Source organism: Chenopodium quinoa, unplaced genomic scaffold, assembly GCF_001683475.1.
Source record: "Chenopodium quinoa cultivar QQ74 unplaced genomic scaffold, ASM168347v1, whole genome shotgun sequence".
Lineage (NCBI taxonomy): Eukaryota > Viridiplantae > Streptophyta > Magnoliopsida > Caryophyllales > Amaranthaceae > Chenopodium > Chenopodium quinoa.
The window spans coordinates 2,678,216-2,700,765 of NW_018744662.1; the positions used below are offsets into that span (position 1 = coordinate 2,678,216).

The 22,550-nt window shown below is 34.9% G+C and overlaps 1 protein-coding gene across 1 annotated transcript; it reads right to left on the bottom strand.

The window, feature by feature from the left end:
* LOC110702042 (pre-mRNA-processing protein 40C-like) lies at positions 1 to 18,529 on the bottom strand. Its single transcript, XM_021879681.1, has 16 exons — positions 18,381 to 18,529; positions 18,021 to 18,220; positions 16,664 to 17,297; positions 16,410 to 16,573; positions 12,849 to 12,886; positions 11,360 to 11,438; positions 10,296 to 10,766; positions 7,555 to 7,638; positions 6,485 to 6,625; positions 6,204 to 6,310; positions 5,011 to 5,134; positions 4,185 to 4,328; positions 3,418 to 3,564; positions 2,750 to 2,872; positions 1,092 to 1,425; positions 1 to 504 (listed from the first exon to the last, which is right to left on the bottom strand). Exons 2-15 carry the CDS (start codon positions 18,198 to 18,200, stop codon positions 1,108 to 1,110), a joined length of 2,754 nt encoding a protein of 917 aa, XP_021735373.1. The 5' UTR covers positions 18,201 to 18,220; positions 18,381 to 18,529; the 3' UTR covers positions 1 to 504; positions 1,092 to 1,107.
* Positions 18,530 to 22,550: the final 4,021 nt, after the last annotated feature.

Genomic DNA, 22,550 nt, shown 5'->3' on the forward strand with positions numbered 1-22,550 from the left:
TGGAGAAAAGTTAACATTAGCTATCAGAAAGTAACCCTTAATTTAGGTTAGGTACAAAAAACTACTTGGATAATTATGTACAGAAAATATTCGCAACAGATTGTTAAAGGGGGGAAATAAAGGGGATGAAAGCCTACTGCTACAATTTTCTAGGGCTCTAGGCTTCATGTATTTTTCTAATTCATCCAACTATATTCATGTATTGCACTATTGTCCACAGATCAGAAACTCGCATGAGGTGATTTAGTGATGGTGTCTTGCAAATATCACAGCATCTTCATCTCTCTGCGACATGCAGCATGCTCTTATGGAGCACAGTTTGGTTCTATGTTTTCACGTGCAGCAATGTCAATCAGCAAGTCATCAAGACCTTCATTATAACCAAAATTTCCAATCCATTATCGCTCAGAAGACGTTTAAACTTCAAACCTGTGGTTTGAGAGGAAGTAGGCCAAAGTGAAAGTTGCTCGATTGAATGGGGTTCTCCTCTCTCGTAACATAAACCTGGTTATCAAAATGTCAACCATATCATCAGGTCCAATTTTAATACAGAAGCAATAAAATTGCAAGAATCCATAATTTTCATTGATCTTCACTCTTAACTCCTTCCATCCCCAATATAATTACCTTTTCTAACAAAATGCTTGTCCCCAAAAAAACTTTCCATTTCATATATGAGTTGAGTTCACACAAAAAGGCAGACAAACAAACATTAAATCAACCAGCTAATTTTTATTTTTTTTCTATTATTTCACTCAAATTTTTTTAAATAAAACTCTTTTTTTTCTCACCACGTTATCATAAACATTAAAATATACCAACTTATATCATGCACCTTTAATCAACAAAACCTACTCCACTATTTCACTCCTAGATACTTGTGCCTAAGAAGAAATGGAAACTTTATTTGAGGACAGAGAGTGTTTCATTGTATTTTAACTCAAGTATCAGTGCTTCAATGTTTCAATCTCACTCAGTCAACTGTTAAAAGAAATCCCTGTCTTCCAGCATACAATATATATACTTCTACACTAAAAATATTGTAAAAATGTGTTTAGTTATACAAATATAATATAAACTGAGCTCATTACCTCGTAAAAAAAGGACTTATCTCCATTCCTGCCCACTTCTGGATGCTGAGGAAGGCCTCACAGAATCATTTGAATTCCTACTTTTAGATTCGTTATACTTCTCTCCCTTCTGTTCAGCAGCATCTTTTTGCTTACGCTGCATTTCCTCTGCATGCCTTTTCCAAAGTGCTTCTCTATCTTTTCTAGGCATTTTCGAATACCTAGGGTCTGATTTCAGAAAGCTTTTAGCAGTAGACCAAGAGCTAAGTACAGTTCTCCCGTCTTCTGTCTCTTTTGTTGCGGCTTCAGGAGTAATAACCTCCGCCAGAAGAGCTCTAAAGTCATGTGCACACCTCTGGACATCGAAAGAGGCAACAAACTCCAAGTTAAACAAGCCTGGGTGGCTGGGGCAGGGGTGGGTACAGAAAATATCATCAAGCTGAAAGTTAAATCACAAAAACCTTATGTGGAATTTAATCCACTCCACAACAGATTTTAGGATATAAATTGTTCAATAACTTAGTGTCATTTTAATTGAAAAAAATATGGTAGGAGTTTGTGGGGAATATTGTATTGTTACTTCATGAAAACATGTGTGAAGGGAGAGAGTGGGTCTAAAAGGAGAGGTATGAAATAATTATTAAAAAAAAAAAAGGTGGTGTTAAACTATTTTAGGATAAATGAAAAAGCAAACTAATCTAGGACCATGAAGTATTAAAGAAGAATAATTTGCAGCAAAGGTTAAACTCAGATCCTCCATCCAGAATAAATTGCAGCATAATATCAACTATCAAGCACGAGCAAGGTTATGCACAATCATACAGAAAGCCAAACTCAAATTAGCACGTTTGGCACATGTAATAAATGCCTGTTTTAGGTTGGCCGTCACAGATAAAAAAAATGTCACCCTGCCCTAACCCGTTATAATTAAAGAGTGGGTGATTTAATGGGATAACTATGTAATTTTCACAATTCGCAAGATATGCTTTATAATAGGTGCGTCCTGGCTCTCTTTCCTCGCTCATTCCAATCAAGGAGAACCTTGGGAAATCTAATCAATCTATTAGTACACTTAGTATTAAAAAAATGTTTGCTTCAAAGTTCAAACTTCTCTTAGACATCCCAAAATAGCACATGGAACTGTTAATTGTATAATAAGAAAGAAGATATTACACTTCCAACCACAATCTCAACTATTCAGAACACTGAAGAAAAAGAAAGGGAGGAAGGGGAAGGGGTAGGACGGGAAGGGGAGGGGAGGGGAGGGGATGGAAGAAAGATAAGTTTTCCTACCAAATCTCTCCTTTGTTATCCAAATGAAAGATAGTTCATCCCTCCATCTCCTTCAATCCAAACAAGGTATTACAGTCACCATCCCAATTACTCAGAAAACAATTCATATTTTGGAGTAACCGAGTAACTGCTTTCACTCTCTTCCAAACCATGCCCCCTCACCCCCATAATCCCTCCCCCACCCCTCTCAAGGCCCCAACAAAAAAATTGCCGAAAACCAATTGCTAAAAAATGTATAATGTACAATAAAATAAAATACACAATAAACAGCAAATTACCAGAACAAATTCATGAACGAGATTTCAGCACTTTTGTCAGCTCAGAGGATTGGATCACTAATGCATTAAAATTGAAAAGAATATGATCATAACTCTCCTACTGCATACCTCATAAAGCATCTTGACATGTTCTCGAAAGAGCTTCTCCAAGTCAGATTCATCCAAATCAGGATTGGACGCACGTCCTTGTGGATCTTTCGCAAGTTTAGGTTTTGACTCCGTCCAAGATGCCTAGCAATAGAAGTTGGCAAACATGAAATAGCCATTGACCTAATAAGAGAGACAGAAATTGAATAACCTACAGTCCTAGAAAGCAGATCCACCACAAAAGTTCAACAAAGAAAGTTTGTATGTCAATATGGAAAATCAAATAAGGCTAAAGAGCCAACATAAGTTCAAGTTGTTCAAAACAGAAGAATTTAAGGGTGATAATATTATAAAACAAATGCTGGTGTATTTGATTACATGGATAACTTTAAAGTCGTAGTTGGTGTACTGTAACCCCTACAGATTTTAAATGGTGGTTTGTATCTGGAATATGGGAGGAATCAAGGAACATGAATGACAAGAACGGTGAGATGCTATAAAAATGACAATTGAGGATGAGGAGTTGAAACTTGAAAGAGTGGTAAGCTCTTCTAGCTCCTGCACCCATAACACCCCTCCTCTGGGAATTAAGCCAGTAACTGTGCTGGCACTCCTGAGACAAGAATCCCCCCAATGCCCCAGTGTGCCTTCCATGATAAATGACAGTACTCTGGAAATCAAGAATTTACCTGAGGATTTTTTATTGTTTCAACCAGTAATGCTTGATATGATGCAACTGCTTCCTTTCTACGAACCTTCACCCGTACTCTTTCCATCTCTTGCTCCTCTCTTTCTTTTCTCTTTCGAAATTCCCTCTCACGCTCTTTCAATTTCTCCTGCAATAGTGTTGTATAACACAGCATTAAAAAAAATATATAAAATAAAATAAAATAAAAGGCAACCTTATCTTACTAGCACTCCAACTTTCCAGGAGTAGGTAAACAAAATTTCCTAGATACACGATACTCTCCCAATCGTAAGTACAGTGATTCAATACATATGATAAGCTGATAATTAGGCGATTCAAATTACTTCTTAAATTCTAAAGGGAATCATTATTCCAAGGTACTTACAACTCTAAGAGATTTTCAGTTCACTTATGTTTTACGTTAATAAAAATTAAGAAGGATAAATAAATAACACTTTGGGGAACAAGATCCGTTGCCACTGTCATCATCAGCATTGAAAAGAGAAGATGCTTCTTCAACTATAACACAACACGTATTAAATTTGAGTAACCACAGAAGTGTTTAGAAGACTCTTTCTGTAAAGATTAAGAGCAAACACATGGTTTTGTCGAACACAAGATGTGAAAATGTTGTATGGTTATTCAAGAAGTACATAATAAGAACACGCCAGGAGGGTGGAAGGCTTTGACCTAGATTTCTGCTCACTAACACCTTTTAAGGAAAAAAAGGGGCGCTAATAGATATCCTAACTTAAGCAACTTCAGTACCTGTTCCTCCCTTTTTGCCTTTTCTGCCCTCTCAGCTTCATCGTCAGCAGCTTTTAACTCCGATATGTATTCATTAAAGAAAATCTCTCGATCTTCATGCTTTACAGCTTTGTACCTGTTGTCGTCCCGAAGGCCATCCTTCACCTGTGACATACTTCTTATTAATAAAGCTGCAGGCAAGTTTCTATTAAAGCACAAAACAAAACCTATTGAATTGAAGTCATTAATTTTTGTGTAACCTTGTACCAATAAATTTAAGAAACTTGACATTTCACAACTAACTTCATAGCCAAGTCTTTTGTGCCAATTCTAATTGGTAACCAGAAAAAAGAGGAAGTTCCATGGTAGCTTTCATTCAAAGCCTCATCTGGCAGATGAAAGACTCTCAGTAGGATTAGCACGTGTAGATGTATGAGTTATCGTGAACATTCAGTTTTCTGCTGGAATTTTATATGTTAAATGTATACGTTGATAACTCAAATTGAAAAGACCATTTTCCAAGAATCTGTATCTTAGTTTACTGATAAAACAGAAACTATTAACAACACTGAGCACACCAAATGTTTGAATTGCACTGTGTGTCTTCAAGTTCACAAAAAAACAAATGTAAACACACTGCTCAAACAAATACAACAATCAAAAGGAAGGGCGGTCCAAATTTGTAAAAAAAAAAAAAAAAAAAAAAAAAAAAAAAAAAAAAAAAAAAAAGAATGATATAAAGATGTTATATGGTACAGACGTACAGTTCTTCCTTTATCAACTTCAGTACACTCATCAAAGCCACAATAATAAACATTGTTCTCAAACCACACTGTAAAGTACTCACCCTGGACCAACGAGAACTTGCCGTTATGTCCCCTCTTTCTCGAAGCATGGATTTAAAATTAGAAACAGCAACCGCACGTTCAGCTCGGGCTTTTTCTTCAGCAGCCCTCTTTAGTGAAAGAACCCTGCAATTCACAGAATAATGTTCAAACTATAGAGAAAGAACTTGAGATATTCTTGAGAGATGAATGGAATCAATAAATTCACACAACGTAAAAGATGGAAAATACAGGGGGGGGGGAATATTCTAAAGTCGGCTTTTGAGATAAGGTGTGATCATCCATTTCACGACGTTTACAAAACAGGTATAAGAACAAATCACATTGGCAGAACTAGAAATCATGTTGATTTCTGCCCAACACACTTTCGAGTTCAGACAAAACTAAATACAACTATGGTGCTTTGTGTCAGGTCAATACAAGGACTTGTACAATTCACCATTAGCTAGAATTTCTACCATGTCACTTGATAAGTGAGCAAAGAGAAGAACTCAAGCACAACTGCTGATCGCTGAAACTCTGAAAAATTTAATACTTGAATATTTTTCAACATGGATCAGAGAGAAGGGATACAAAGTACAACTGTACAAGACATGATTTAAATCATTTAATATATTAAAGTACATAGCTATTAAAGAACCAAGCATGAATAGAGAAAGCTCACAAGTTGTAGATTAAAGCAGAACAAAGGGTATTAGCATAGGACGTGGAACTTATGACTCAAAGAGCTGATTTGATAAACAGTTATAAAAAGAGGTAATAATAATGAATTTAGTTGTAAATTTGTAGGCTCCTTTCCATCACCATAAATAATCTACCAAACAAGCTGTAAGAGCCTATAGCAGATGAGGAGAAAATACAAGTTTATCTTCATTATAAACAAAAAAGTGTTTATCTAGTGGCATTTCTGTAATAAGTCAACAACTTTCTAAATGTGGGTCCCACTAATGTTGATTTATTTACGAAAATGCCATGTTAACTACCTTGGCCCTCAGGCCCAAGCTTAACTTGGAAAAGGAAAACTTGACCAAAAATAAAGAAAAGCACTTCCATTAAGCATTGAGCAACTATGTCTGTTTAATGTATCTAGTCCAAATAAAACCTTATGGAAGACAATCCAAATACATTCAAGAAAAATGAGGTCAAGATAGTGAAGAACGGAAGAAAGTAACGAAGCACAATAAAGCCATTGTACCTCTCATTAAGCAAAGCCTCTCGATCCTTGCGCTCCAAAGCCTCAAATCGTGGATCATGGCCCCATCTCTTCTTAAATGTATAATAATCAGTAGTATGGTCAATATCCTGAAAAAAGAAAAGAAAAGAAAAAAATAAACTCAGGTAAGAAAAATTCATGTTTAATGCGAAAATTATTTTTAAATTAAATTTAGAAGTGCACCCTCCTTGCGTATGGACATAATATCCTCTACAGCAAATACAAAAAAAGTTGAGCCAAAGCAAATTTAATATCGTAAGCACCTCTTTTGACTCTTCCAACAATTGCTTGAAACCCTCCACAGCAGCCTTTTGAGCCGCTCGTTTTTCCTTACGCTCCTGTTCAGCTCGTGTACGAACAAAATGCTCAAATAACGATCGACGTTCAGCATAAGTAGGTATTGCCTACAGATGGAAAGAAAAATAAAACTTTTTTAATGGCAGGACTGATTGAAAACAGGAAGAAATAAATTGGGACTTAATGGGAGAGTTAAGCATAGCAAAGGCAAGGACACCCAGCAGCAAGCATCTACAGCATACACAAACCAATATCATTCAGGGTAAAAATCTCTGGTGATACAGACTTTAGCAACAAATATATATCATATGTGTCCCTAATGCAGTAATGAAAACTCGTAAGTTATGGCAGCTAGGAAGCTGACTTCTTGCAAGTTCAGATGGGTCTAAAACTTGTATTTGTAGGCTCATGACATTGGGCATAGCATTATATGAAGCACAAAGAACTTTTCATGCTGCTCATTCGAACACTTATCAGTTGGCAACTTTTCTTCTATATGCAAGTAAAGAAATTTACATTAATTTATGAGGAAAGAAAACATACGATTTCAAACTGTCTTAAGGAATTCAAATAGAAAAGAAAGCAGCTAAAAAATCAAGGAACTCCAGACAGACTGAAAATTCTATTTTTAGGCCAGCTAACTAGCATGCGCACATGGCCCACCCATACTCAACAAAAACATTTTTATTTTCAGACTACATTTTGATAGTACATTAATCAGAAAGAAACACAAGAACTTCATTTGGCATGAACTTCATAAGCAATGTAGTCAGATTTGAACTTAATTAGCATTACATTAGAGCTAAACAATCTATGCAGCTGAAAAATACCTATTTTAAAGGAATGAATTTTAATTTTGATGGTACATAAAAAAAACTCATATGCAGCTTATAGACAAGATAGCAGAGTGCAGCAAGATATTACATGGGAATCTATTCAGCAGGTAAATTTATCTGATTAGACCTGCTTAAGGAAAACCCTTTGCAGAGCCCTGGATCCTCAATACAGAACATTCCAAATCTTGAATTGAACGAACCTTGAAGCGTGGATCAAATACAATCTTCGGCAATTCTTTATCCCACTTAGAGAAAGGAGCCACTCCACGTTCTTTTAGCATATCCTGAAATTCCAGATTATGCAAGTCATCATCCTATGTTACTTAAACCAAATAGCAATAAATGGGTAGTTTAATTAATGCAATGTTGCTTGCCAGCTTAAAAAAACAGAAGGACTGCTCTTTATGTCCTAAAATAATAGACCACGCTTCAAATTTAGTTCATTTCAAAATAATCTTCTGCATTCCGAAATTAGAAAAAAATAAAAGTTGGAACTTCTCACATATAAGAATTCCAAAAAAATAATAAATGGCAAGGGGAATATAAAATTTACATGGAGAAGCAAGTTCTGATATTTAACGTCTACAAAACTAAACAAAGACCCCAAATCAGATGTGACCAATTATTAAGGATAGGAAGAAATAACGAATCAGGCCAACACACCACATGTTCTTCACACTTGCAGCAGGAAGCAGAAAAAAGGAGTAAGCTAACACACCACTACAAGGGGAGGCACTACCTTAAAGCTGCAGTAGTTGTTAGGTTGGCTTATTAGCTGCCATGTTGGCTTTAGGGATGAAGACAAAAATTAGTAAGGGTAGCAATTAAAGTTGTACTGGCTTAGCTAAGTACTCCCTCCGTTTTTAAATATTTGCTCCATTTCTCCATGCGAGGAGTTTTAGGAGAAATTGGAGAAAATAATAATATATGGAGGTAGTGGGGTAAGTGAAAGAATAAAAAGTTGTAAAAAGCAAAAGTAGTGGAGAGGATTGGAGGAGAGAAAATATGTGATGGGTCCACTAGGTGAGAGAAATTAGTTAAATATTGTAAAAACTTTCCAAATAAGGAAATGGAGCAAGTATTTAAAAACGGCCGAAAAAGGAAAGTGGAGCAAGTATTTAAAAACGGAGGGAGTAGTAATGTAGTATAAAAAGGTAGAGAAGTAGAAGGAAGATATTCAGAAACTTGTATTGAGGAAACCTTAGTGAGTTAAAGCCGTTGTCAGAGAGATATGGCCTCAATCTATTAAACCTATCATTTTGTAACCCTTTAGCCATTTTCAACCAAAGATTCAAGCTTTAATCTTTATTTACTTGCCTTGTCTGTCTATTACAGATAACTAATAGCCTAAATTGGACTCTTAAAAAGAAAATATGACCATTTCAAAATAAATAATCTATTCTTCTAAGATCGAGAATACACACCCTACTTTGTTCAACTTATTTCTAAACATATCAGGAAAAATAAAGTTCAGATAATTTCAGATAAAATAAGTTCAAATAAGGGTTAATATGGACTACCCAAGTTCAACCTATAACTAAAATAATTTCATATATGTTTAGGTGAATATAACACAGTCAACAAACACACCCTTAGTAAATTAGACAGTGACCATTCTTTCATTGTTTAATTTTTTACATAAGAAGAAAGTTACCTTGATGTAATGGGGATCAAATCAAAGACCCAAAAGGCTATAATTTCATTATTAAACCCTAATCTAGATTACATTCCATTCCAACTAGACAAAATCTACAGAATATCAATACATGCAAACCGCAAGAACACATTACATGCATCATCAAATATAAAATCAGAATATCCACTCTCCCATAATCAGCCGATCAAGGTCAAACTGCAAAAAGTAAGTGCAGGACCATAAGCAGGAAACTTATATGGATCCAAATACTTCTCAAAAAAAAAAAAAAGGATTCAAATATACAGCCAGTCATTAATACACAGTACTATTCTTAAACAGCTCAAACAAAATCCTTCATCATTTAAATCCTTAATTCTGAGACTTAATAAGAATGAAAGAAAGCTTCAGCTTAGCCCAATTTGCAAATACAATAGGATTTGCAAGGAACACACCAGATAACCCCCACCTTAAGGATACAGTGGGAAGCTTCAACCAGCTTGGAACTTTGCAAGTATATTAAGACATGCAAGAAAAACCACAACCATTACTCTAGAGCTCCATGTTATAATAAGACCCTAAAAATACTCTTTCAACCAGGTCGCTCAGTCTACATGCAATATAAATCTCAGTTTGAGTGAACGAATTATGTTCAATTCTTGTTTTTCAATCAAGGTTGTGGGATTCAATTATAGATTTTGTAACAAAATTCATTGAATAGCAAAACTAATAAAAAGTGAGGGACCAGAAATCCACAAAAAAATTCAAGGCTATAAAAAGTTTCTATACATATAAAAATGACACATTTAGGAAATCCCCATGAATGTGAGCCTAAAACGAAGCTTACTTTACTCACCCCCAGAAGATAACCTAAGAAGAGCCCCGACACGGAAATATCTATCAATCCTCTTCAACCAAAACAGCCACGATTTGGAAAACAAACAAAGCATTTAAGCCACAAAATATTGAGCTCCTTTACCCACCAAACTTCATATACTGTATTTATTATGACCTCAAAGTCTAAACAAAGCAATCAGATGGATTCAGAGCACAACAGATAGCCTTTACCAAAGACACATCGCCATGTGATAACGCAAATAGACATTATTCCTAATATCTTCACTAGCAAGGCATAAGATACATACGTGAAACTCAGCCTTTAGCCACATGAAACCCAATCAATGAACAACGATATCACACTTGACCAACATTGTATAATTTACGAGTCTATGCTACATCACAAGGATGCTACAACAAAGCACCCAAATGCAAATGAACTAAAAACAACAATAGGGAATGGAAAGTAACCTTGAATTGAGCTATGCGCTCCTCCTTGGTTGGTCCACTATCTTCATCCTCTGAGTCTGATGATGAGTCAGATACATTGCCGTCTCCTTCAGCATCTTTTGGCTTATCCTTGTTTCCTTCACTCTGCGAGCCCTTAGCTGTAGGCTCAACTGTTTTAGACCCATTAACTTCTAACAATGTTGATCCTGACGAAGTAGTTGAGAAAGATGTAACCTGAGCTGCTCCTGACTCCTGAAGCTTTTTTTTAATTAAATCAAGGGCAGATGATGATCCTGGAGCACCAGAGGCTCTAAGGGCTATGGCATCACGACCACCTGTGTTGAGAGCAGGAGCACTTAAACTAGTAGGAACAGATCCTTTTTCATTAAACTCAGTTGAAATTGGCACTGAAATCGAATTTTCTTTTACGTTGTCATTTTCATGTTTTTTTCTCAGCTCGGTCACCACCAGTGGTACTTGCCAGCTGCTTATCTGATAAAGACATTAGATATGGTTGAGAACATCCATAGAATAATTAAAATGACACAAAAAACAAATAGCGAATTCAAGACGACAGTTATTTAACATTTCAACAGTTACTAAAAGCTATAAAAACAGAGTAGCAGACAAATTGGAAAACAGGTAAATGGGCCAGGAGACAGATGAAAAAAAACAAACTTCAAGAAATCCAAATGGATGACCTTATATAGATTGATCATGTACCAGAACATTTCAAAAATGACAATTGACAACTATCAGAAAATTGCAAAAGTACTTTTTACATGAAAAGCAGATCATCCTTGCAATACATTGCAGACGTGTCAATTTAAAATTCGAAAAGTCAGATAACACCAAGCATCTTTTGAGAAAGTCCCTACACATTTTATTTTTGTTCAAGGCTAGTGATCTGCATTTACATACTATACATAATTTGTCAATGATTTAGGGTATTCTACAGCACTGCTCCGCACACACAGGACCAGCAATGTGGTTAGTGAGGAGATAAGATCCATCTTGGCATCAAAATCTTATGTGTCTTAACAGTCAGTTGAGATTGAATGCACTTCATTTAGAAGTCATGTTACCTCTGTTTTGGTGTTATAATAGTACTTTTTTCCATCATTGGTGGAGACCAGAGCCCAATCAGTGCCATTCACCTTCTCCCTACACAATATATGATTATCAAATTAATGGGACAATAAAGAAACCTAAGCAAAGAAATTCAAACAGACTTATAGGACCGCCACTCTTGAAGTAGTAAAAATAAAAATAATATAAAAAAATACAAAAACCCTAAATAAACGAATCACATAAAATGAACTGAAAAGAGAATGCTTACAAAAAAAAGAGAATCAAAGCAGAGGAAGGGCGACAGGAGTTTAATATACAAGCTTGAGCAATTAATTCTATTAACGGATTTTTTTTTTACCTTTATTTGTGTTTGTGTGTATTTGGGAGGGGAAGGAGGGGGTTTAGTGATAAATAAGGACACCAAGGGAGTGACAGACCAGTAAACAAGGACTGCTATCAAAACATAACAAGCCCTAAATCACATACCAGTATCACAACGAAAACAAACTAGATAAAGACTCCAGTCAAAAAACTTAAAAATTATTACTTGCCATTGCAAACCTTTCCTTCCCAACTCCCTGTCAACCACCATATAGCCAAAAAACTAGCTCCCAGTCTCCCACATACCAAATAAACATCAACTCAGTTACTCAAATGCCACTATAGAAGCACTCAAAAAAAAAATACAGAAGTTGTAGATCAACTCTCTATTGAGATCAAGAAAATAAACATACTAGCAATGATTAGAATCATTTGTTTTCAGTTCATCTTTGGTAGGGGTCTGCCGCTTTGTAACTTCCCAAAAAACAAAATGTGCTTTAGGAGGAGCCTTTGACTTTCGGTGGTCTAAAAGGGGAAGCTGGACAACAAGTATTACCAGCCCATTCAAATCTGTTGCAGTATTTCCTCGCAGATATACACCACCACCATAAAACCATAATTATCATTGAATATGTTACATGGACTCTCCATTTCACCCTAAGTACCCACGTTGGACCCTCGACACTCGGACATGGGTATGACACAAAATAGCCGAGTCGGATGCTTCGACACGTACACATGTCGAGTCCATGTAACATAGATCATCGACATCAAATTAAGCTAATTACATGTTTGTGGATATTTATCAACACAGGAAGTATATATATATTCAAATACAGAAGAAAGAGAAGCCAGTTGACACTCTTACGGCCAACTTAAGCCACGCATCTTATAATTGAATAATGGAGAAATGCACATGAATTACTGATCATATAGGACACTTTTGCGAGATTGACGAGATTGTACAAAAAGCTATTCCTAGTTATGCAACATCTCTGGAAAGAACCTCATCACATTGAATAGAACCAGAAAGCAATATGCCAAAAATTTAAACAAAGAAAGACTTGTAAGAGATCAACAATGAATTCCCAAAGAAAAATAGACACTAAAGCTTTTGGGTCCAACAGAGCATTATAATAGAAAGGAAGTACTATATGATATATCCTAATGAGAATTACTCACCATGCAACAGGGGTTGGCTGTGTAGTTGCTTTTGCAGGCTGCATCCACATTGATCCATAAAGAAAAGGAAAGAAAATGTCATCAGTAACCATCATAAATCAACTGAAAAGTGGACATAAAAATAAATATAGAATAAAATAATTAAATACCAGCATGAGCCTACTCCAACATACTTGTCATTCTCTACTTACTTTTTCTTGAGTTCTACTCAATAGAGTAAAAACAGAAACAAGAAAAACCCAAAACTTTTAGGAGAAGAGAGATAGCAAGTAAGATATTTATTAAGTATAGAAGGGTCCCAAAAAGTGCGTGGTAAGATAGATTGTTAAAAATGAAAAAAAGAAATACATAATAAGAATAAAGTGAGTAGAGCTCATACTGGATAAATATGGGAAGTATGTAGAACTCAGGAAAACTAAGGTAACACATACACAGAACTGCTAAAAAGTTACAGGATAGCAAATAACTAACCAGCGTTAAAGTCATACACTCATACGTCTCCAAAATGGGGGACAACCCCATACCCAAGTTGATAAATGCTGAATGCAACCCAACCCAGAATAATAAATAAAGACTATCATTGCTTCCCTAATCTCACAACATATAAAAATAAAAACCCACTCCAAGACACTTTTAATAGCTACTGCCAAACAAATTTGGCTTTCTCGCCATGCAAAGACAAACACATCCTACTACTCGCACACATGCAATATCTCTATTAGGGGACCTTTCACTTCCATGGGTTTTTCTGCGTCTCAAGAAATTTTGACATAGAAAAGGATCATAGAATAGCAAAAAAAAATTGTAAGCACCCCCTAATTCAAATCTGGAGAATGGAGTATACAAGGGACTATAGTCACTTAGTCAGTGATGGAAGCCAGGAAGAGAAAACAAACTGAGGAGAACAATAGGGTAAAAAAGCTGCTCCACTGCCTAATTTCTCCAAACCTTTGTGGATTTATAATATTGGGTAGGCTGCCGATCCACTTTATAGAACAGGGAAAAAAAATGGGTTTAGAAGACAAAGAAGTGGCTTAATACTATCACAGCGATATTAAATAGTGTGTGAATGCAGAACTCCAATGCCTTTCATGAGTAAAAGTAATTTTTAAAGCTTAAATATAAACTAAGGTTGCTGGGGATCATAGTGATTCGATTAGGAAGATCCAAAGCCATTGAAAATATTTTAAAATTTATTTTTAGATTGCCTCTCATAACAAGCTTAATTTATTCTTCCAATCTTCAAGACACACTCTCAATTAAAGGATCTTGAAGTCGATTTTAAAGAATATTCCCATAAGGAAAATTCTAAATAAGAGAAAGACTATGAATATCACACCCACACCCAATCATCAAAAAAGAATGTCATCAGTCATTAGACACGGGTCCAAGTTGACTCTTATGACGGTAAACTTGCTCCAAAACTAAATGAGAAATATAGAACAAAACCGATTCAATATTCTAACTTCAATATCTTGCAATCTTACCAATAAGAAAAAGAAAAGGAATAAAAATGGTACTCAAAGAAGCAAATCAATATGACAACTCGTTCATCATTGCCACAAAGCCCTCACTATAACCATGCTCCATGATTCCAAACTCCAACTGCTCAAAACATCTGCCACTTAAGTCAACACACAGGGATTAAGGCCCCTTTTTCTCACCTCTCGCAGTTCTCTACTTCTCTCTAGAGACAACAATACTGAAACGTATTTTATTCATACTTCAGTATCTTACAATCTTATCAACGAAAATTCAAAAAGTACAGAAAGCAGCAAATTAAGCAACAGCTTATTCATCATTGACAAAGCCCTCAATATTATCATGTTCTAAAAATATGAATAGCATACCACTCATAACATCCATCATTCATTCAAAAAGCAAGGAGAAAGGCCAATTGCCTCAGACCGCTCACAACACTCAACTACTTCATGTATAACCAAAGCCAAACACTCCATAGAAAATTTCAGGTTGCTCCATCATATGCCTTTTAAAGTCAAGTTCGAACATAACACCTCCTTCAATGTCTTTCGGTCTTTCCTAACATCATGTACAACAACATTTACAAGGACAGCATTCCGATAACTCAAAAGAAACTATGACAGGAGCACCCCCAACTACTGTGACTGTAGCTTCACCAAAACCTTGCAAAATTTTGAAGTAAGACTAAGGGCCTGTTTTGATTACTGAACTGAGCTGAATTGTTTATGAGAGAGAGGGAAATTAAGAACTGAACTGAAATTAAGCTGAAGAGAACAGGCCCTGATTGACCTAAAGTTCCCTTTTCCTAAAGTCTTTTCTATACATGAGTGGCAGAGGCAAACCTCATCCATAAATCAATTTAGTTCCTATAACACCACAAATCATCCTTAATTACACCCCACCAATATTGCAATAAGATTGTTCCAGCTCCCAGCTTACTTCAATCCTCCAGGTTAAAAAAAATGTTGAGTAACACACCCCTTTCCACTCAAACATCACTCCATACAAATTATTGATGTTTTTTTCAATAAATGATGATCATACAGAAATGGAGAATTCTTTCGCTAAATTAACAGATTCATCAATTTGCAAAGGGAAAGGCAACAGGCAGATAAAAGAGCACTAATAGCGCGGAGCAGAAATTAAATTAGAGTAATAAAAAATGAAGCATGAAACTTTTTTTTCTCAAATTCACCATTTACAAGTGCATAACAAGGGACAGTTTTTAACTACCAACAGTACATATGTGTTCTCTACTGATGACCATCCCTAAAGAATTCAATGTGAAGGTTCCTACCCTTTTTTGAGAGATAAAATCATCACAAGAAAGCTGTTTCACTGCTCATCCAACAGTGTAATTTGAGCTAAACCCCCCCCCCCAAGAAAGAACCAAAAAAAAATCAAATTAATACATGAGTGGTGTATTTAGGCCTACTTTACAATACTAAGTAGCAAACTACGTATCTGGACCTAAAATTTACTAACAAATTAAGTAACAACAACCCAACCTTCCGCATTTCGGTTTTTTTACGAGTATTTAGGAAAACATATTAACATGAGACCAATAAGACAACTATATCTCCCACAAACAAAAGGAGAGCCATAAACCCGTATTATCCCTTGGACAGTCATGCTGAAATAGTGAAATATATACTAAAACTCTCACATTGCAAGTGCTGTGGGCATAATATGTGAGCATACAGTAAAACAACAATGTTTGAACTTATGAGGGCAGAATACTTGGTGCCTCTTTAACCAAAACACCTTTAAACATATGGATTCCTTACAATCATGGTGTGCATGCAACCTTTAACAAAGTTTACCTCATAGGACTTCATGATTCAATTGCAATCCTCAGTCGTTTAATTTTGACAAGTTTTTGAAAAGAAACAATCACTACATACAAAAGACCGGGACACGGAGATAAATGATCACAAAAAGGAAAAGTGTTGCAGAGTAGAGTACAAAAGAGGAGCATACATTTTCCCGGGGGGGGGGGGGGGGTAAAAACACATTCTAATTTAATCTTCACATGAAAACAGTTTCAACCATCTGTGTCCAAAATTCAAAAAAAAATACCTCTCCTTTGAAACCGAAGGGCTTTTCATACGTTGATTCCCCAGTTATAGCATTATAATAATATAAAGCCCCAGAATCAGTTCTATGTGCACTCCATGCATCCAATTGATGATTTTGATAATAAGTACCATTGGTACTAGCATCAGCAACCTGCTTACTGTTATCTGCACAAGTCAAAAAAATCTTCTTACAAAAAAATAGAAAGCCAAGTAACACAAATTAGTGCACCAATAATTAAAATAATAAAGACAAACCAGTCCCAGGAGGTGGTACTTCGGGTTGCATCACAGAACTATGTACTAGCTGAACGCCAGGAGCAGTAACAGAAGATGAGCGCATACCACCAAGATTATTAACAGGTGTGATACCGGGAGGCTGAGCATCTGGCACAGGAACAGAAGGAAGAGACCCACGTGCTGCCAAACCAAAGGGGCCTGGAAAAGCAGGAGGATACGGAAAGAATGGAGGCCTCAGTGCACCCATTTGTGGGGGCTGCAACCAAAGTGGTTGAGGTGAAGCACCAGGGTTAGGTATAGATGCATACGGAGGGTATGCTTGTGGTTGAAACGTTGGATTTGATTGAAGTGGGACTACTGGCATGCCAGGTCTTAACACTGCAGACGCAAAAGAACCCATCACTAAGGAAGAGACTGAATGACCAGAGGACAAAACAGCAGAAGCTGCTTGCCCTGGTATACCAGGTTTCATCGAGCCAGTAGACAATCCAGAGTGTAATTCAAACGATTGGGAACCAGAAATTGATGTTGTCACTTGACTGACATTAGACGTAACAGATACAGTTGTCTCAGAACTAGAAGAAGCTTGTGCGGCTGACGAACCAGATGAAGATACTGCACTTGCATCTTTTAAAACACTAGTTGTAACAGTCTGTGATCAATAAAGTAAGAACCTTTTCAGAATCACGTATCCAAATACAGTTCTTATTACTGAAAAGTTAAGGAAACTACTAAGGGGAATTGAAATCAGATCAAATATCCAAAAGCACTCTTCGTCAGTGAGACATGTCAATGATCCCCCACAATTAGTATGAATTACGTGATTTTAATTGCTTCATGTGAACTCATTCTCTCTTTGAGAAATTTATAAATATTAACAATTTAACCAACTTAATTTGTTTTCTCAATGGCACGTCAAGGGATAAGTTAATCTCGCAAACAAAAGATGGATTAATTGGACATCAAATGCAATGAGTATGGAAGGAACTGTACACAAACACAATTGATGAACCAAATCAGCCAATACACCGATTATTCTTCCATGCTAGCTGTCTACTATGATTTAATAACCATATACTTCACAAACAATCAATTTACAAGTACCTTTACACTGACAAACATACACATACACAAGGTACGAAGTACTCCGTATATGGGTAAATTGTACTCTAAAACACACAATTTGTTTTTTTTATTACCTTAAACTCTTAATGACATAAATTTGCTTCAAAATCAGGATAACTACGCTACCATTCTTCGGATACAAAAAAAACCCTAACAAAATGAAATTTTGCATATACTAGTAAAAACATACACACAATCAATTCAACCAAATAGCAAAACAAGTGAAAAAAGAGCTAGAAAAACAACGTACATTCGCGGTATAAGTGAAGTTAGTAGCAGTTGCTGATGCTCTTTGTGGTGGCATCATTTGTGAAGCGGCATTGCCAGAAACCTCGAACGCCGCAGCCGGAGGACGCACCGGTACCGGCTGCGAAGGTTGCAACGCCCCGGGCGGTAGCGAGTTGTTGTTGACAACTTCTGAATACCCCATTAATCAACAAAATAATTGAGCTGAAAATATGATGAAATTAACAATCAAAAATTTGAAATTTCAGTAGAAACATGATAGTGGCGAAGAACCCTTGAATCTAAAAATTAAATTGAGCTTGCCAATGTAAATTAAACCCTAAAAAAAGAAAATCAAACTATTTGAGCAATTAAACGATTATACCTGGCGAGTAAATGAGTTAAAATTCTGGAAAAGTTTGAATTTGTAGCCCTAAATTATTTGTTCTTAGTTGATTCTCAATTTGGGGGAAAGAGGAGATGCCCTTTGCTTATTTGTGTTTGTGTTTGTGTTTTACGGTTACTTCCGAGGTCCATTGGTCCGTTTAGTTTACTTTATTTTTACTTATTTTTAAAAAAAAAATAAGTTCAGATGAGATCAGAAAAAAAATAAGTTCTGATCTGATCATATTAGAAATAATATTGTTTTATTTGCACTTTTTTATCGCTAAATATCTTTAATTTCGTAATGAAACAATTGTGAAAAACACATATTAATAAAATACAAATTATTACGAATCTAACAAGACTCCACTTGATATATTTTTTCCGTATAGATTATTGTATATTTAAGGTCAAAGTTTGATCAAATCTGATTAGACCAGACCAAATCATATCAGATAAGTTCTGATGAGCAAAATTAAGGCGAACCAAACAAAGCCTAATTTGTAAATTACTCTTTATGTTTTGATTTGATTTTCACGAGTTCTACACATTTATATCCACGTGCTTAAGGTTAAAACTTTGGTCATGTTTGGGGATACTAATCAAGCTGCGCAACTCAAACTCGGTCAAAACTTGGCTTGATTTGGCTCAAGTCGAGATGTTAACGAGTACAAGTTTGAGCAATTCGATAATAATTTTTATTAATATATACTACCTCCATTTTTTTAAGTAGACACGTATTCCTTTTTAGAAAGTTTTTTTAGTTGACACGTTTTCTTTTGGGGCAAGTTTTTTACCTTACATTTTCAAGCTACCCCACTTACTTTATGATTCTCTATCACTATCTCCTCTCTCCTTAATATATGTGCCTAAATCAAACGCGTCAACTAAATAGAAACGAAGGATGTAATTTACAAACAAAGTTACCATGTATAAAATAAATTTGATATTTAATTAAAATTAATTGGTATTATCATAAAATAAATAGTAAATCTTTAATAATATAAACACAAAAAAATGAAAACTATATAATGTGAAAAAAAAGGCATATAATTTTAGAAGGCTTAAAACCTTAACAAGCATATCATAAGCTACTCGACTCGAAACTTTAACTAGCACGAGTCGAGCGGGTTTTATTGACTCTAAAATTTAGCGAGCACGAGTTGAGCACAAGTAAAAAATTTTTAGGTCAAGTCAAGCACCCCTTAGCTCGTGATTGACTCGCTCGATTGACACCCTTAGTCGTGTTTTTGCTAATGGATACAGGTCAACACATGTAAAATGTTATAATAATGAGTAAAATGGATGAGTATTCTACTTGTCTTTCGAGGGATTTCAAATCATTATCATGTAGACTCAAAGTATGTTAGTCTTCCATATTATGATTTCATCAATCTCAACAATAGAGTTTTGATAAAACGATTGAATATAATGTGTTAATCAAATAGTCAATTGGAATATGATGTGGTGAATTTTATGCATACCTTAAGTTACATAGTAATTATTCCTTCTAGTTTACTTGTAATATAAATTGTATAATGTTATATAATAGTTGATTAGGTAAAAATTATAAAGTAAAATAATTTATATTGCTAGAGATGATGAAATATAAATACTTGTATGTGAGTAGTGGTAAATGTCAAATTGTTATGAGTACAATTGAATGAGAACTGTATGATTTTTGGGATACTGACCTCATGTCATTGTTTTGTGAGTCCAACATGGCACTAGGAAGTACATATTTACTTTTCTTAAAAAAAAAAAGTAAGTTATTGCCATTTTTTATATGAAAAGTGACGCAATCAAGTTGTGTAATTAGCAATATTACGTGTATATACTTATTAATTTCAAATAGTCAATGACTGGTTGCAACTTTAAGATACTCTCCAATCCCTTAATCTTTACACCATTAGATCTCACGTGGAAGTCTTACCTTTTTTTTATATATTTTTATTTTAAGTGACACATTAGTTTGCATGCGGAGTTTTAGGATAATTCTATACGATAATCACTTTTTTTTTTTAGTGACACACTAGTTTTTCCTTCAAAAAAAATAAAAAAGGTGACACACTAATTTGCATGCGGAGTTTTAGGATAATTCTATACGGTAATCACTCATCTTTCTACCTTAAATCACTACGACCCCAGTTAGTTCCCTTTTCTTTTTCTATCTCTCTCAAGTTATCTCTTTTCCTTGTCAATTGACGAGAAAGTCCATGCTCATAATTACTATTACAAGTGTGTGTTGGTTCAATTATACCTTGTTGGTATAGTAATTTTACAAACATAAAGTCTAAAAACACCAACAATCTTGTTGGCATATTTAGACCTCATAATGGTATAGTAATTGTACCAACATAAAATCTAAAAATACCAACAGAACTTTATTATTGTCATTGAAGACATGAACAATTATTGATTCAGACTACCTTTAGACAAGCTAATGGTGTTTAGCTTTGAAAAGTAGTAGGTTGTGAGGACATTGAAATTTTGAAGTATTGGTGATGTTTTGTGATGGGTGTGTACTGTGTTGGTTTTGACTTGGGTGTGTTGTGAAGTGATGTGGTGTAGGCTAAGAGGTGCAACAATGGAAAATTAGCAAGTTGAAGTTGTTGTGTGGTGATGCGTGAGTGAGTGATTGTTCTTGGCGTTGTGATGATAGGAAGGGGATGCATAGTAATTTGAGAGGTGAGGAGTTGTTGTAAGTTTGGCAACATGTAGCCAGGGCCGTTTCTGAGATTTTGGAGGCCTATGGGTGAACTAATGTATTGGAGCCCTATTTTAATTATATGTATCTAATTCTCAAATTTTATTACCATAAAGTAATTTTTTTTTTTAAAAAAAAGTAACCACTCTAATAACATCCATTTCCACGAACATTCTGCCAGTGGGAAATTCTCCTTTGTTTTTTTTTCGGGTAGTAAACGACTAAACAATGACCATCTTAGCTTGCAAGTCGTTGTATGGTTGAAAAAATATAGTCTGTCTTTGAATTGGGAAATATACTTCATACAACTGACGTGACAACTTTTGGTCGACTTTTTTTTTTTCTCTCATCTCTCGACCTAGTTTTTTTACTTGGAAAATGTAGCCATGTAGGAATTATTACTTTCAAAGTTTGAATAAAAAATTTACATTTAGCTAGCTCGCTATTTTAGAAAGGAAAAAAAAATCATATAGTCCAACTATATATACTATAGTATAAATAATATTTTATATGTAGTAATAGCTAAAAACAATATTCATTAATGCTTACCAGCAAGACAAATGTTAAAAACATAGAATAGATTGCATTTAATTTGATTATAACAAATTTTTGGGCTTCTATTTGGGGCCCTGGCAGCTGCCCCGGCTGCCCTGGCTTAGATACGGGCCTGCATGTAGCTTGTTCTAGTGGAAACCTCAAAAAGTATATTATTTTTGACAATTTTTCCAACTATTTTTTGCTAAACATTAATTATTTTTATTGAACTTATACATTTTTGTTGAGCTGTAATTAATTTTGTTAAATTTGAATTATTTTTAATGATTAAAAATTAATCTTACTGATTCGTTGTTGTATTTGTGCTTTATAATTATGAATTTATAGATGAAAACTTATTACTACCTCCGATTTTTTTTTTAGTTGCAACTTTGGATATTTTATATCTCTCAAATAATACCCCAAAGTTGCAACTAAAAAAAAAATCGAAGGTAGTATTATTGAATATTTTTGTTGATTTTGACTTATAGGGACTATATTGACAAGAAATAGACATAAAGGTACAATGAGATTTCTTATTTATGGATAAGATTATTATTATTATTAAGTGAAATGAAACTTTTATTTAGAGATAAATAGATTATATAAGTACAACTGTTTGACCTTTTAATTAAAGTAAATTCATCAACAACGATCTCACCTTATTGCATACCAAACAAGTATCAACATTTGTAAATTTCATACACTAAAGATGTATCATGCCATTTGTATCAATAATACTTAACTTTCTATTTTTATTCCACACTCATTAAACTTCATAATTTTTAAAAGGGTAAAGAAGAATACTTTAACTATTGCAATTTAGATACTTGGTAAAGAGATCCACACCACCATTCACAATTGTTTGATTACCAAATCTCCACAGTCTAAACTAGAGCGTGTTTTTTTTTACTTAAACTTAATATATAG